This window comes from Habropoda laboriosa, unplaced genomic scaffold (assembly GCF_001263275.1).
Source record: "Habropoda laboriosa isolate 0110345459 unplaced genomic scaffold, ASM126327v1 scaffold34, whole genome shotgun sequence".
Lineage (NCBI taxonomy): Eukaryota > Metazoa > Arthropoda > Insecta > Hymenoptera > Apidae > Habropoda > Habropoda laboriosa.
This window is the reverse complement of record NW_017100142.1, coordinates 230,285-243,899: the sequence shown is the minus strand read 5'-3', so window position 1 is coordinate 243,899 and position 13,615 is coordinate 230,285. Positions and strand designations below refer to the sequence as shown.

Genomic DNA, 13,615 nt, shown 5'->3' with positions numbered 1-13,615 from the left:
TGGATTCTTTAAAGATTCCGAGGCACTCAACGTCCGAGGTTCTACTCTACGATTAATTTCATTCATCAAGGATTCTACCAGCTCCTGTTTGAATTAAGAGTTTCCAAACTTTTTTCGTCTCTTTCAACTTTCCAAGGATCTCGATGTCGCCAACTTCCACGTGACAAAATTACTCGAGAACCAAGCCTTCTGAACGGACCCATTACTACCCCTCGACCCCGGTAGATACGACGGAGTAGCCCTCAGGATGAATTATTAGGTTCCGCGAAGACCGAAAGACCCAGCCACGGTTCGCTTAAGTTTTCACGAGGGACACGATTCATCTTTAACGAGGTTCACCCCCGGACCAGGCACAAAGAAACCTGGCTCTCTGCGGCCAGGCGTGATCGCGATCTCGTCCAACCGAGCTAACAAACGTTTTTCACATAGAGTTTCGAGCTTTCTCCGGCCGCTCAACGTGGCCTCCTCCTCTCCTTTCTTGTGTACTTCTTCCACGGGTGTAGCATACCGTTGAAGCAGCTTATCGAAACCACTTTTCTCCCTGGTCGATCGAGTAGCTTCGAAAGATTTGTCGGAAATAAAAAAAAAAAAAAGGAAAAAGAAGCGAACGGATCGTTTTAAAGCCCGCGAGAGTGGTTGTTCGCGAAAGAAATCGCATGAAATGGATTCCACGGGAAGGAGAGAGGAATAGGGGTCTCGAGAGTTTCCCGAACGGCTAAATCAGAATTTCCGTGTGGCTTTACGAATCCATCGTCCTCGTGTTTTCCTCGCGCGACGATAAACCCGCTTTTCTTTACCGCGGCAATATTTTTTATTTCTCAGACGTAAGAGAAATTTATGCCGCGCCAGGCACGAAAGCTCGATTTCCAGACAAGGTGCGTTTCCTTGGTGGGTGGTGTACCCCTCCGGTTTCCCCTCCACGTCGTGTCACGTGAACGATATTTATACGGTTCGATAGGAGCGACGATAGCCAAGGGTACAGCAGTTGACCGTGCACAGGGATGTTCGAAGAGTATAAAAATTTTCATAATTATTACGTGACTGGACGCGTTGCACAGACTCATATCGCCGCCATTACTACTTTCTATAATCGCCGTTATTATTTTTAATACGCCCGCAGTCCGCGTGACAAGGGCATTAGCGTATCTCTCTATCCGATTCGTAACGAGGAAGACAATTATTTTAACGACCGCCGCGGTGATAATTGGGCGCAGTTAGACCCCCCGTCGCTCAGCTTTGACGAGATACACCCTTTTTTTTATTTGTTGCTGGACGTATTGGATTTCTGCGATAGCTGGATATTTCTTCTTTTTTTTACAAATAGACCAAACTTATGAAAGCTGACACCGATGAAAGCTTCGTAACCGATGTTTCTCTTTCTCCTTCCCCGCAAAATAAACATTCTTACCGGCGAAACAAATAGCGGCAACCCAATTGCACGGGAGAAACCTTACGAAATAACGTATCGAACGGTTAATTGAGTTGGCGAAATCGTCTCGATCCAAGCCACAAGGAAACTGTTTCACGATTGTCGTAACCGCCGTCGCCGCGGTATTACGACCACGCGTCTACCTACATATAAGCGGTTGCACGTTGTCAGAGAGGTGTGGGAGATGCGGAGGCAATAGACTCGACGCGTTTATCGGTTCACGTATACACCTAGGCTCCGTTAAATTACGGTGGGGGCCGTTGCATTGTAAATAGGGGTTGAAAGGGCCACGGCGGAGCCTCGCAAGCCCTGGCATTTAGAGGCGTTCTCTCGCGAGCACTCGATTACGAACGCCAAGGACTAAGGTTACACGTTTCGCCGCCGCCACGGCAACCGTTCTCCACGGACAGAGGTGCTGCGTTCCGCGGTTCCCCGGAAGTATAGCACAGCCCCGCCTCGTGTCTCGCGGCCGGGGGAATGCCAAGCCTGATCGTTCCTTCCCTCCTGGTATAAACCGTCTGCGGGAGACACGTTGAATTTAGTCGACACTCACTGCGCCCGAATAGACAATAAGCTAGCGGTTTTCCAGCCAGTCCTCCAACGGGCAAAATTGCAGTCGCGCTCGTCTCGTATTTTCCCCCGTTTTAGGTGATCACGCTCGACCACCCTATTCCCTGGTGAAATAAATCGTGGGAAAAACTGGACCAGGACGCCTCTGTTCGGCTCTTCATTTACTTCTCGAGGCTGCTTTTGAATTGGAGAAATGTCAGGTCTTGCTAGGCATGGAGTATAAGTTTGGAAATTTTTTTTGAAAAAATTGTGAATGGAAATTAGGTTGAACTTTTTTCTACCGAAAGATATACTTATCGGCTAAATGTTAGCAAATTTTTATTGAAAAATATTGATAATTGTGGGAAATACAGGTGTGGATGCAAGGTGAGGGGAGCTCTGTCCTTTTCGATAAATTATAAAAGAATCAGGATGGAAATTTAAAAAATTGAGTTCGGTAGGAGCTATCTAATGCTTCTAACAATATTCCTGGGAAATTAAAAAAAAATCTGTCGATTCGTTTTCGAGATATGACGTCCAGCATCCGAGAGTATCCAAAGTTTTATTTAAGCTTGTACAACTCCGTCAATTCCTTCGATATCGATCTGAAATTTTCACGACGTATCCCGGAAACTTGCAGCTTTCCACGCATATAAAAATAAGGATAATCGATTTTCGACCGACGGAAACGAACGGCGATCGCATTCCGGAAGTTGAAACTATGCCGAACTAATCGTCGATAGGCTTCGAACGTTTCACAGCGCGGTCTGAATGTTAAATGTCCCTGAACACCGAGGTGGCCTCGTGCTTCACGTTACTTCTTGCGGTTGTCAAGGAATTCGAACTTCCGTCCGTCGCCATAACTCCGGAGCACCAGCTTCGTTCACCGGAAGTTTCCTTCCTCGTCGCGTGTTACTCTATCTCGAAAAACGACGAATATATCGCGAGCCTTTCTGTCTGGTATTTCGTATGAAATCTGATCGAAACTGCGAGCTTTCCCGTTAATTAAATTACCGATGACTCAATAGTCCAGGTGAAATAACGAATATTTTTCCTCGAATATTGATGCACTGCGACCAGGCAATAGCGTCGGTGTTTCCGTATGCGAGTCACTGTTGCGGTATCCGCGAGGTTATTATGCCGCGAAAATTAAAGAGGAATCGCTGGAGGAATTTTGATACGGCATATCGTCGTCGTCCTCTTTCGCCGCATCGGCGTAATCTTCTTCGAGGGTTATTTTCCTTTTAGAAAAGCCACCTCTAGCCTGCCCGCCTCCACTCTTGCAGCCCGTAATTTTCATCGTCTTTATTAACGAACCTTTTCAACGAGCGAGCGCGAACGGAATCCGCGGCAAAGGGAAACCAAAAGCGAAGCGGCAGCAAAAACCGCCACTGCTGCGGCGTTTCCATCGGTTTTAATTTAACGCCTACATGAAATTCAAACGAAAACTTCAATTTAAATGTATAGCCACACGCAATTTTTCTCTACCTGGATGCTAAACGGAATTTCGTAGCGCAAAGCTACTTTTTCATCTTCGATCTTTCCGCATTTTTTCCCCGATATTTTTTTCTATCCTTTCTTTTTTTTTCTTCGGTAATGGCAATGAAAATCTGCGCGTTTTCGCAGAAATATCTCCCGGACAAACAGCGGTATGACAAGGGACGCGTTATAAACTGTCGCGTTAACGTAATGCAAAACAACAGCGTCATATTAGATGCGACACAACCCGCTCTCTGTCCCTCCCTTGTTTCACGGCGCGCGTGAAAAATGTGGGCTAAGTGAAACGCCGAAAACGTGCGCTTTATGCGCCCCGAAAGCGTGTCCATTCGTTATTTTAACCTTCTAGTCAGTCCTTTTAGTCGCTACGTACCTTTGTCCCGTTTCGTACAATACCGGGGGAAGTGGAGTGATAAATCGGGTCGCGATAGGGCTTACTTTTTCTCACTTTGAATCTGCGAATGAAACGCGATCGCTTTATTCTCTATGTTCACGTTTCAACATCCAATCCACTAGGACCAAGGTTCCCCTTACAATTTCAATCCATTCTTTTTGCTCAGAAATTCTAAAGTCCATTTCGATTTACACGGTAGAGTGAGATGTCAATTCATGTCCCCGTGTTAAGTGGGAAGGTTAACGGTGTGATAATTAAAGGCGATTGTATTTTACGATCTAACCCTCGAGACTCGAGAGACTCCTCTCGAAATACGTAGCGACGGTCTAAAAAGGAAGCCTTCTCATTCTCTGACAGGTTTTGCGCGTGTACGCGTGACGAGGTTCGCGCCTGGTTCACTTATATGGGCCAGGGCTATGCGGAAACGGCTCGACGAGAGGAAAAAGCAGGCTGGAGAGGTCGAGGCACTGGATATTAGAGGGTGCTTTATTCCTCCTTCTTTTTTTCTCTTCTTCTCCTGCCTCGGCCTCTTCACGTCCTTCCTTCCTGCCAGCCACGGTTCCTCCTCCTGCTCGTTCCGCTTTAATATTCCACCCTTTTTTATCTGCCTTATCCGTCGCGAATGGGCGTTATCGTCGCGCGTCAGCTTTTCGCCTCTGTCGAATTACCGTCGGCGATCCCAGCCGTCCAACTCGCCTGTCCCTCGATATATATATACATAGGCGCGTAATACAACCGCAGGCAGAAATACGCGTTTCAAATATTCTATCGATGTATACAGCGCGATAATGCCGGCCGGAGGGCGCACGCCACGCGCATATTTCTCCCGTCACGAAACTTTGTTGCGCTCGTTTATCTCTCAATTACGCGTTAACCGGCGGCGTGGCCGTGAAAGGAATTTCCCGCCTTTGTTGCATACGTACGCATACCATACAGCAAAAGTTTCCAACCACCGGCGTACTTCTTTGTCCGCGAGAAATAACCCGATATGCTGATTTCAGAAATAATCAATTAAGAGCGAAAATTCTGTCAGAATTTCGAAGTTCTAATCGAAAAGAGATCAAATGCACCGCGTGCTTTGCTATATTTCTTCCAGCGACCATATTCGAGGAAGAAGCTTCTCTCTCCACCGCTTTCAGCCTCTCTCGATATCTCTGCCCTTCCTATAATACTCTATCGGCGAATACTGTCCGCGTGTGTGGAATCACAGGTTGCACAGGTGGAGGCGGGAATTGAATGGATCGAGGGTGCGGGATGAAGTGTCTCGAGGCCGGAGATTTACGAGCGTCCTCCTGGCGACGAGCGACGGTGTGGCGACGGGCGCTAAAGCTTTGCATTTGCCGTGTATTTTGGTGAAGTGCCGCGAGGCTGGTGATTGGAAAGAGGGGGTGGGTGCCGCGATGGGACCCAGCTGCGATAAACTGGATGCTCGATTCGCGACACCGATTCACCATCCTACTGTACACCGGAATTTTGCGGTACGTCCCTTTAAACCAGGCCAAACTGGGTCATCGACCCCTTCCATGCCCCTCGATCCACCCACAGAGATCCTGTGCTCGCTTTTTAGGAAGCTACACGCGTCGCGCACACCTACCATCTCTCTCTCTCTCTCTGCTCCCTCTTGGTGCTCTCCACCTTTTGCCAGCGATTTCGAGCCGGGTTATAGCGAGTTTATCGGGATCACGGTCGCGAGGGGAAATTTATTCCGCGAGAAGACGAGTCACTGGAAATCCATAAATCGAGGATTCCCGAGATACGAGCCGTGATTTAGTATGAACAACCGAAAGAAACGGTCGGTTCCAGGTGGAGAGGAAAGGAGAATCCACGGTACAGGCGCGGCACCCGTGCCGATTTATTAGCGCCACCCAGCCAGCCCACCCCGCTTTAAGCAAATTTCGCTCGATGAGACCCTTTATCTTCCCGTGAAACCGCACGTGTGATCCGTTTATGCTTATCGTCCTTAGTCAACTTTCTATTTATTACTTTTCCAGCCTGATTTTCGATTAGGTCTAGACAGGCACACCGTTGTAATACAATTTTGCTATTTGTGTAAGAGGGAGGGGGTTAGGGTGTCTAGGAGAGAACGGTTGGTGTGTGCACCTTCATTTGTCCATTGTCCATTCTTTTCTCTTCGTCTGCTCGTCCCTTTTTTTTCCTTTTTTTTTTCTCTGGGACGCTGTTCCTCCGGGGACGACCTGATTCCTCGATAAAGCCAATAAACCCTCGTCAAGCGACGGCAGAGAGCGGCGTTCACGGCGTTTCCCTTTGCTCTCCGCCCTCTTTACATGCGGCAGACCTCCTTTTCCCGGGAGGGTCACTTTTATTCGCGGATCAGACCGTCCTCTGAATTTATTTAACGAGCGGCTAATCAACGTCACGGCGTCGCCGACAAAAAGAAGCCCGTCCAGACGCTCTGTTATATGATTAATACTCTTGTATCTTTTTTCACGCCGATCGACACGTAGATACGAACAGATTAGGCTGTCTTCTCCATCGGGAATTTACTTCGCAACGTTTCTCGCAGCTTGTCGGTGTTCGTAATTTTCTCGGTGAAATAAAGTAAGCCATTATCGCGCGCGATTTTTTTCACATGCGAACGCGTGTCCCAGGAAGCTGGATTTTTTTCTACAGGCACGAATAGAAAGGTAGGGGAGAGAGGACAAGAGGAAACGAAGGAAAGTTGGCCGGCGTCGGTGGAATAATAGCGACGCGTATAGGTTCGCAGAGACGACCGTTTCCCCTCTGGTTCCGCTGAAATTAACGTGGTCGAGTGTTTGCCAGGATCGAGGGAAATGTTGCCCCGCCGAGTGTTTGCTTTGATATTGGCCAACTTTTTTCCACATTTCTCCCTTCTTCCCCCGCCCTTGCTCATTCTGTAACTCTGTGATTTTTAACGCGGACAGAAGTAATTCGACGAAGCTGAGTAAAGCAGCAGCTCTAAAACGAGGCCGGGTTCCTTCGTGATTGATCGAGCCCGGCTAATTCCCGGCCAGCCGAACAGATCGCCGATCATCGCGAGGCTGGAACTTTTTTAATTAAACCCATATATGCGATCGATCGTGTCGAGGAAATTTCATTTTCGAAAGAACACACCCGTGGAAACCGGGGCCAAGAAGAAGAAGAAGTAGAAGGGAGCCCGCGGTAGTAAGTGCAGGAAATTTCGCGCGAGGGCGGCGAATTCCGCGGACGAGAGGTGTAAAGAGGGGACTGAACGTAAAAAACTGCGCTCCCAGTTGAAAGGAATTTTATATGAAAAGCGATTCAACCGTGTTGCCTTCATTTTTTCCGTCGCCTCCGGGGGTGAGTCCTCGTTCCATACTCTCTCTCTTTCTCTCCTTCGTTCGACGATCGACGATCGAATCGCCCTCGAAAAAAAAGAGAGCCATTCGCTAATTCTCAGAGAAATAGCCGGAATAAACGAAGGTCTACGCAGTTAGGTAATGGAAATTGCAGACGTCTGTGACTGTTCTATTTTCCGCCATCGGACAAACAGTGTGATTAGCGGAAGTATTCCGCCGGTGGAGGGTGGAAAAGAAGAAGACAGATAAAGAAGGGAAGAGGGAAACGGGCGGTAGGCGAAAGCTGGAGAGAATAGAATATAAGAGGGACGAGGGTAAGGTGTTCTCTTTAATGGATGGCGTCGAGGAGAAAAAGAAGAAACGGTTGAATTGCGATTGGAGCGCGAATAGAGGGGATGTGCTGGAGTGGTCGAAAGGTCAGTAGACCCAACGTGTCTGCCGAGCTCCACGAAATCGGCAACAAACATGCCGCGAAATCTCCTCCGACCTCTTCCAATCTCGTCCGCTGAGCCCTGCCTGCCTAGGTGTTGGAGAAAAAGAGGGTAACAAGAGGCGAAACTCAATTTCGACTGGCTGGTATCTCCGTTTTGCGGAAGGTGGGACGAGGAACGCGCGAAAACCGCTTCGCAGTCGTTTGTTTCAATATTTTCGAGCAGCGCCCCGTTCTAGATGGTAAAGCCTGCGATAGGCGAGGAACGAGCTATCGGAACGTGAATCGTTTATCACTTACCGTGGTCGATAGACTCGATAATTTCACGAGTGTTGCACGTCCTATTTCATTTCGTTTCCTACTAACAAACTTTCCAATAGATTCTGTACCGTGTGAATTGCTTCTAGTCTAAATTTAACCCTCCAAGTCCAGGGGTGTTTCAAACTTGTCGTAGAATTTTTTCAGGGTTCAAATAGCCTACTTTATACTTGGGATTAGGAGGCTACTCGTTTGGAATGCATGAGAATGTAAAAATCGTGGATTTCAGGTACGGGACTCTGGAGTCTCGCTCGAATTTAGAGGGTTAAAGCTTCGTTCTCGAGAAAAGACAAAGACTACCTGCTAAAACTTTTCGACCACTTGTATCAATATTTAATCTGTCATCGAAGAATTCGTGAAAAAATACTTAAAGTTGTCAACTTCCTTTCTGAAAATTCTCGAACAACCTGCAACGGCACAATGCCTCAGTACGTCTACGCGTCGTACATTGCTTTGTACCGGACAAACTTATGGTCGCGAAACGACTTACACGCGGCGCTAGGAAATATTTCGAGTTCCTCGGCCGGATATCCAGCCCCTGATCGAACGGAAGCGACACGTTGTTCGTTGGAGGCGCGACGACGGGTCAATTATGCAGAAGGAAAACCGATCGATGTTCGCTCACCTGCATGCTGGTTCACCCACGGTCTCGAAAAACAGGCAGGTACCACCGTTCATGCAAAAGTCTCCAGCCATCGGGCACGGCTGCTCCTGCCTCGGCCAGGCCGCCGTCGCTGTAACAAAACCAGAGGGAAAACATTCGTCAGCGTTCGAAAAACGAGAATGTGCATAAATTGCATGCGCTGAAAATCTCGTCGGTGCTTCCTTCTTCTCTTTTTTCTTTTTTTTTTTTTTTCGTTCTCTTCGGCATCGACTTTCACGACCCCCTTTCGCTTACACACGAGCGCGTGAATAAATCGCGTCGAAGCTTTGTTCGCCACACGAGGAAATGATATTCGAGGCAAGAGAGGAGAAGGGGCGAGGATTCGAGGCGAGACCGTGCATTTTCATTTCAATCGGCCCGCTCGCGGATTAGTCTTTGGTATGCAAATAGAACGGCTGCTAAGGAGGAAGCCCGCGGACACGAGGAACGGCTGGATTTATGAACAGCTTAAAACATTCCCTTATCCTACCGTTCCCTCCCCCTTTTCTTGTCTTCGTGTTCTACGGAACTCCTTCCCCCTTACTTTTCACCATTTTAACGAGCGATATAGGGAAATCGAACGACACCTCGCGCGCGAGTAACACTTTTACGAATAACAGGCTGTTTTCTTTTTTCTCTTCAGAGTCTTCGCGGCGGATAAATTTCTCCGGGTAACGCGTAACAGCACTGTCGGGCGTGTAATTCCTCACTGTCGTTTGCCGTTGTTCAAACCGTAATGCATTATGAACCGAGCTACTATCTTGCGCCGCGTCGTAAACATCGATTAATCATCCCGCGGCGTGCATCTGCCGGGGAAATGTTCTAACGATGTTGTACAATTTTCTAGACTTTCCCCACCCAGACACCAAATTATCGCCGCTACCTGTGTAAGCTGTTAACACCCCCGCAGCTGACGCAACCTGTAGCTTGAACGGTTGGTGTACCTGTTACTTAAAATTCCAAACAATTTTACACTGTCCAACCTTTCGGGAAATTTTCCAAATTTTCCAAATTAGCGGAATGAAAATTTCATAGACGGTAACACGTTCCATGTGGAGGGAAGAAATTTCTATAGGGTGCGGAGGGAGAAGTCCTTTCTCCCCTTGCATGTATATTCATTTGAATGGCCCCAAGTGTCTTTCATTCAAAGTGTCTCAATTTTCGGCGGAAAAGCCAGTTTTGAGGAACCGCCGAGCAAAGAGACGGACGAAAACGATGCACAGGTCTGTGCAATGTATTAAAAATCGTATAATGAGTTTGAAAGCGGCCAGACGAGCCAGCCTGGAGCGGAGTAATAGCGGCTGGTGCGTCCGCGTTCGCGCGATGAGCCTGCGAGCGCGTACACCATTATTACAGTCGGATTAGTACTCGACCATTCGGTCGGCCCGGTATTACCGAGCGCAGTTCCAACTTCGAAAAGCTCTCGAGCAGCTCGTACGCCCAGGCTTTATCCTCTCTCTCTCTCTCTCTTTCCTCTCCTCGTCGCTTCTTTCCACCGTCCCTCCCAACCGCCGCGTTTCTTCTCGTTAAGTCCCTAACGAGCTGAAGACATTTCGCGGCTCCATTTTTTCCCCTTTATCCTATCGAGAGACGGGAACGAAGCGTTGAAATTTTAATTTTTTGTTAACACGGGTCGTTCCGCGCGAGCCCTTCAATTCAGCTTCGCAGAAATTGGACACGGATCGCTGTTAAGCAAAAGTATTGTTTCAACCCTTTCGTTTGTAAATTGTTTCACCGCTACAGAAAAATTTAAATACGTTTTCTTCTTTTCGCAATTCGGTTTCTAGAAAATTCTTTCGGACATTCTACGAAAGAACTTTGGTGTACGCGAAGGAAATATAGTCGTGAGAGGAGTAGAGGTGTATGCTCCGTGCGAGAGTGTGCAGTATTTAAAATTTCCTCTCATTCGTGCATCCAGCTGGTACCTTCGCTAGGGCAACAATATTCGCGCGGCAGAAACGCGCGAGAATTACAGAAAACCGACGCGGCTAGGATCTCGAGAGTTAATTGAAGATCTGGGCCCTGTTGTATTCTGCGCCCCTCTGTTTTCCGAAGGCAGCCTCGAATCGCGAAAGTTTGATCTCATTTGGTAGTAGGTCGGAGGCGTTACGCCGTGTAGCAATCTTGCGGAATGCGAAAGTTTGCGTTTCGCGCGAAACAGGGTTAACAACGGCGCGGAAAGAAGAGGAGGAAAGTTTAGATGAGAGTGAGAATCGAGTTTGAATCGCGGCTAGATCGATTCTGCACGGGAACGCGTTTCAATTTGTTGCTGCCTCTCTCTCTCACTGCTCTTCAACATTCGCCGACTTCCGTGCGTGAAAGCTCTAAAGGGAGAGCTAAAAGTTCCACTTTCAGTGGAAAAACCAGGAGAGCTTCTCATGAACGCGACTCGATTTCTCCTCCGCGGAGAGCTAGTTTGTATTCCGAAATTTCAGCCGTTCTTCGATTCCAATATCGCCTAGCGATACCGCCGCGCGCCATGTAAAATCTGTCCGCGCGACGAGAATTCGAAAGCGGGGCTGCCTGGAGAGCCGCGCCACCGAAAAATTCCCGCGGCGGACGGGCATCCATTTACTCGGGCGTCGATCTTCCACCGCAGAAACCTCAATCTCGGGAAACCCGGACAAATTCCTCCACCTTCGTCGCACACGGAAATAACCTGCAGCCTCTCGTCTTCTATGTACCTCTATGGTATCGAGCTCTCTCTCGCCGTGCTCTTTTTCCTGGCCAGGTAGAAGCCGTAGCAACGAACCGAGAATTGCTTCGATGCGTGCTCTGTCTATTGATTTGGCCGAGAGCAGCGGCTGATTTGCCCGTGTACGTTTGTCGATGATAGTTTCGTTTCACGGTAATGAGTTTAATAAGGTGTATTTAAATGTATTTCGAAGAGAATATTTCCTGTGATTTTCTGTGGAATAAAAAGTAATCAGGAACAGTTTCGACACACTGTATCCTATTACAACGTTGATCTTTCTCAGCGAGGATTCACTGTAAAAATTCGCTAGAACACCGATGCCAGACTTTTTTCCCCATTAACGATCCTCCCCGTTAAATACCTCGCAAGCCATTCAGCACTGTTTGCCAGAGGCAGGGGGCGCCCGATGGCCGAAACACCTGCGCGCGTATCCCGTTATCCGACGCGCGACGCTCGGCGTCCCGTCGCGTTTGCCCGACGCGGACGCGAGTTTTCCCGACGAATGAAATTGTCTCATTAGCGGCGCGCTACGCCCGGCAACAAACAGTTTTAACGTCGGCTGCTTTTGACGCGCGCAACATTGTTTGGACACCATTATCTCTGTCGATGTAACATCAATCGGTGTCGTGGGTGCATTTAGATAGCCCAGCTGTTCTCTCTATCTCTCTTTGTCACTGTTACGATCTCTGATACGTCAGCTTTCGACGTGTTTACGGTCTCGCTCCGGAATTTTTGACATCGATACACCAGCATTCCCCGTGTATTTCACCCGTGCCCCCCTTTTTTTTCTGTCTGACGATTCTCGATTGCCAGCGCGACAACAATTTCGAGCGCGTTTCTCGCCCGCTTAATACCACCGATCTCCTCTCTCTCTCTCTCTCTCGCCATGGTTCACGTAACTTTTTATCGCAGACACGTTCACGCTCTTCGTTTCTCTCGCTGTTGCAACAGCGGCAGCAGCAGGCGGCAAAGGGGGAATTAGTTTAAAAATGTATTACAGTTATCCGCGCTAACTGGCTGCACATGCGCGCGCTAATTAAGGCTAACGCGCTGGATTCTTCCATCCCTCCCTCTCTTCACCACCCACCCGCCACTCTCCCTCGTGCCTACCTCTCTGTACGCTCGTATTTCAAGTATGAAATACGAGTTGTTCGTTCTTCGAGCGTGCTCCGAAAATTGCGGCGAAAACTCGAGCGCACGCGGAAGCCGGCCAAATGATGAAACTTTTAATCTGCTCTCGCGGCGTTGCTGTGCGGCTGGAACTGCGAGACGGTGAAAAAAATTCACCGGGGCCGAATTATGCGACCGGTTTCCTCCGTCTCGTGAAACGTTGTTCCAATTACCACCGTGGACGAGCGTGGGGTACCGTTAGGTACATCGACGTGTTTCCCCACCTCCGGCATGCCGGGACACAGTGAAAATAATTTTCCTTTCAGGCACGTGACACCTGAGCGCTTAGAGAAATTCCTTCCGTAGTAACCTCGTTACCCAGAGATCGCTTAATTTAAAGCTAACTTGTTTACTTTCTGCCGGGAGAAGTACGCGGAACGAGCTGTCGGAGGATGGGTTCAAAGGGTACGAGAAATGATCGCTTAGCGACAACAGAGGAGAGATAAGATCGACTATTTTAAGGAGGAAGAACCGAACGGGACAGTAGGTCGCGGCAAGTGCCGGAAGACGAGCGGTCCGTGCTTTCAGCCGGTGCTAATTTGCATCGACAGCGTTTGAAAATAGGTGCGGACCGGAGGCAGTGCGTAATTAAGTCGGATATAATTGCCCTAATATATCTGTTCGCGAGGGTCTGCGGCTCGGTTGGCCGCGCACGCGTACGGTTCACACCGTTGAGCCCAGAGTCGGTCCATTTGCGTTTCCAAATATCGTGTTTCAAACAGCGATCCCCTTTACCACCCCTCGATTCTCCCTGGACGCTAAATCGTGTCTTCCTTCGATACCACCCACTTCACACCGCGGGAACAAATCTTTTCCTCAACTTGGACCTTCGATCTTTTCTATTCCATCCGTGCTCGCCTAATAGGCTAAGGGACGCTCTAAGTGGATTTGGAGTTGACGTTTCGCGCGTTACACAAGCCTCGAGGAACTATACCGGTGGTAAAATGATTCTGGTTACGTGACTACGCCAGTGTCCTTTGAGACGAAAAAAGTCGTCCAGTCTTCCAAAGAAGAGGTAGAAAGGGGTGAAAGAGGGGGGACAGAGAGAAAATCCGGACGAGAGCCGTGCGGAATCTTCGCGCTCGTCCACGTCTGGAAGAATGAAATTGTAAAGTTTCAAAGGACCCTCTGAGCTTTAAGCACCGGTCGACGGTTCTACCACGTGTGCTTTACCCAGAGCGAAATTCCCTC

General features: G+C 48.7%; 1 protein-coding gene across 2 annotated transcripts in view; it reads right to left on the bottom strand.

The window, feature by feature from the left end:
* Positions 1 to 8,602, bottom strand: part of LOC108572497 (toxin Bcs III 15.09-like) — a 38,131-nt gene extending 29,529 nt beyond the window's left edge. For both annotated transcript variants that reach the window (XM_017934759.1, XM_017934751.1), the window contains exon 1: positions 8,542 to 8,602. In XM_017934759.1, the coding sequence (XP_017790248.1) occupies positions 8,542 to 8,594 (53 nt within the window). In that variant the 5' untranslated portion in view covers positions 8,595 to 8,602. The remainder of the gene's footprint in view (positions 1 to 8,541) is intronic.
* Between the last annotated feature and the right edge of the window lie 5,013 nt (positions 8,603 to 13,615).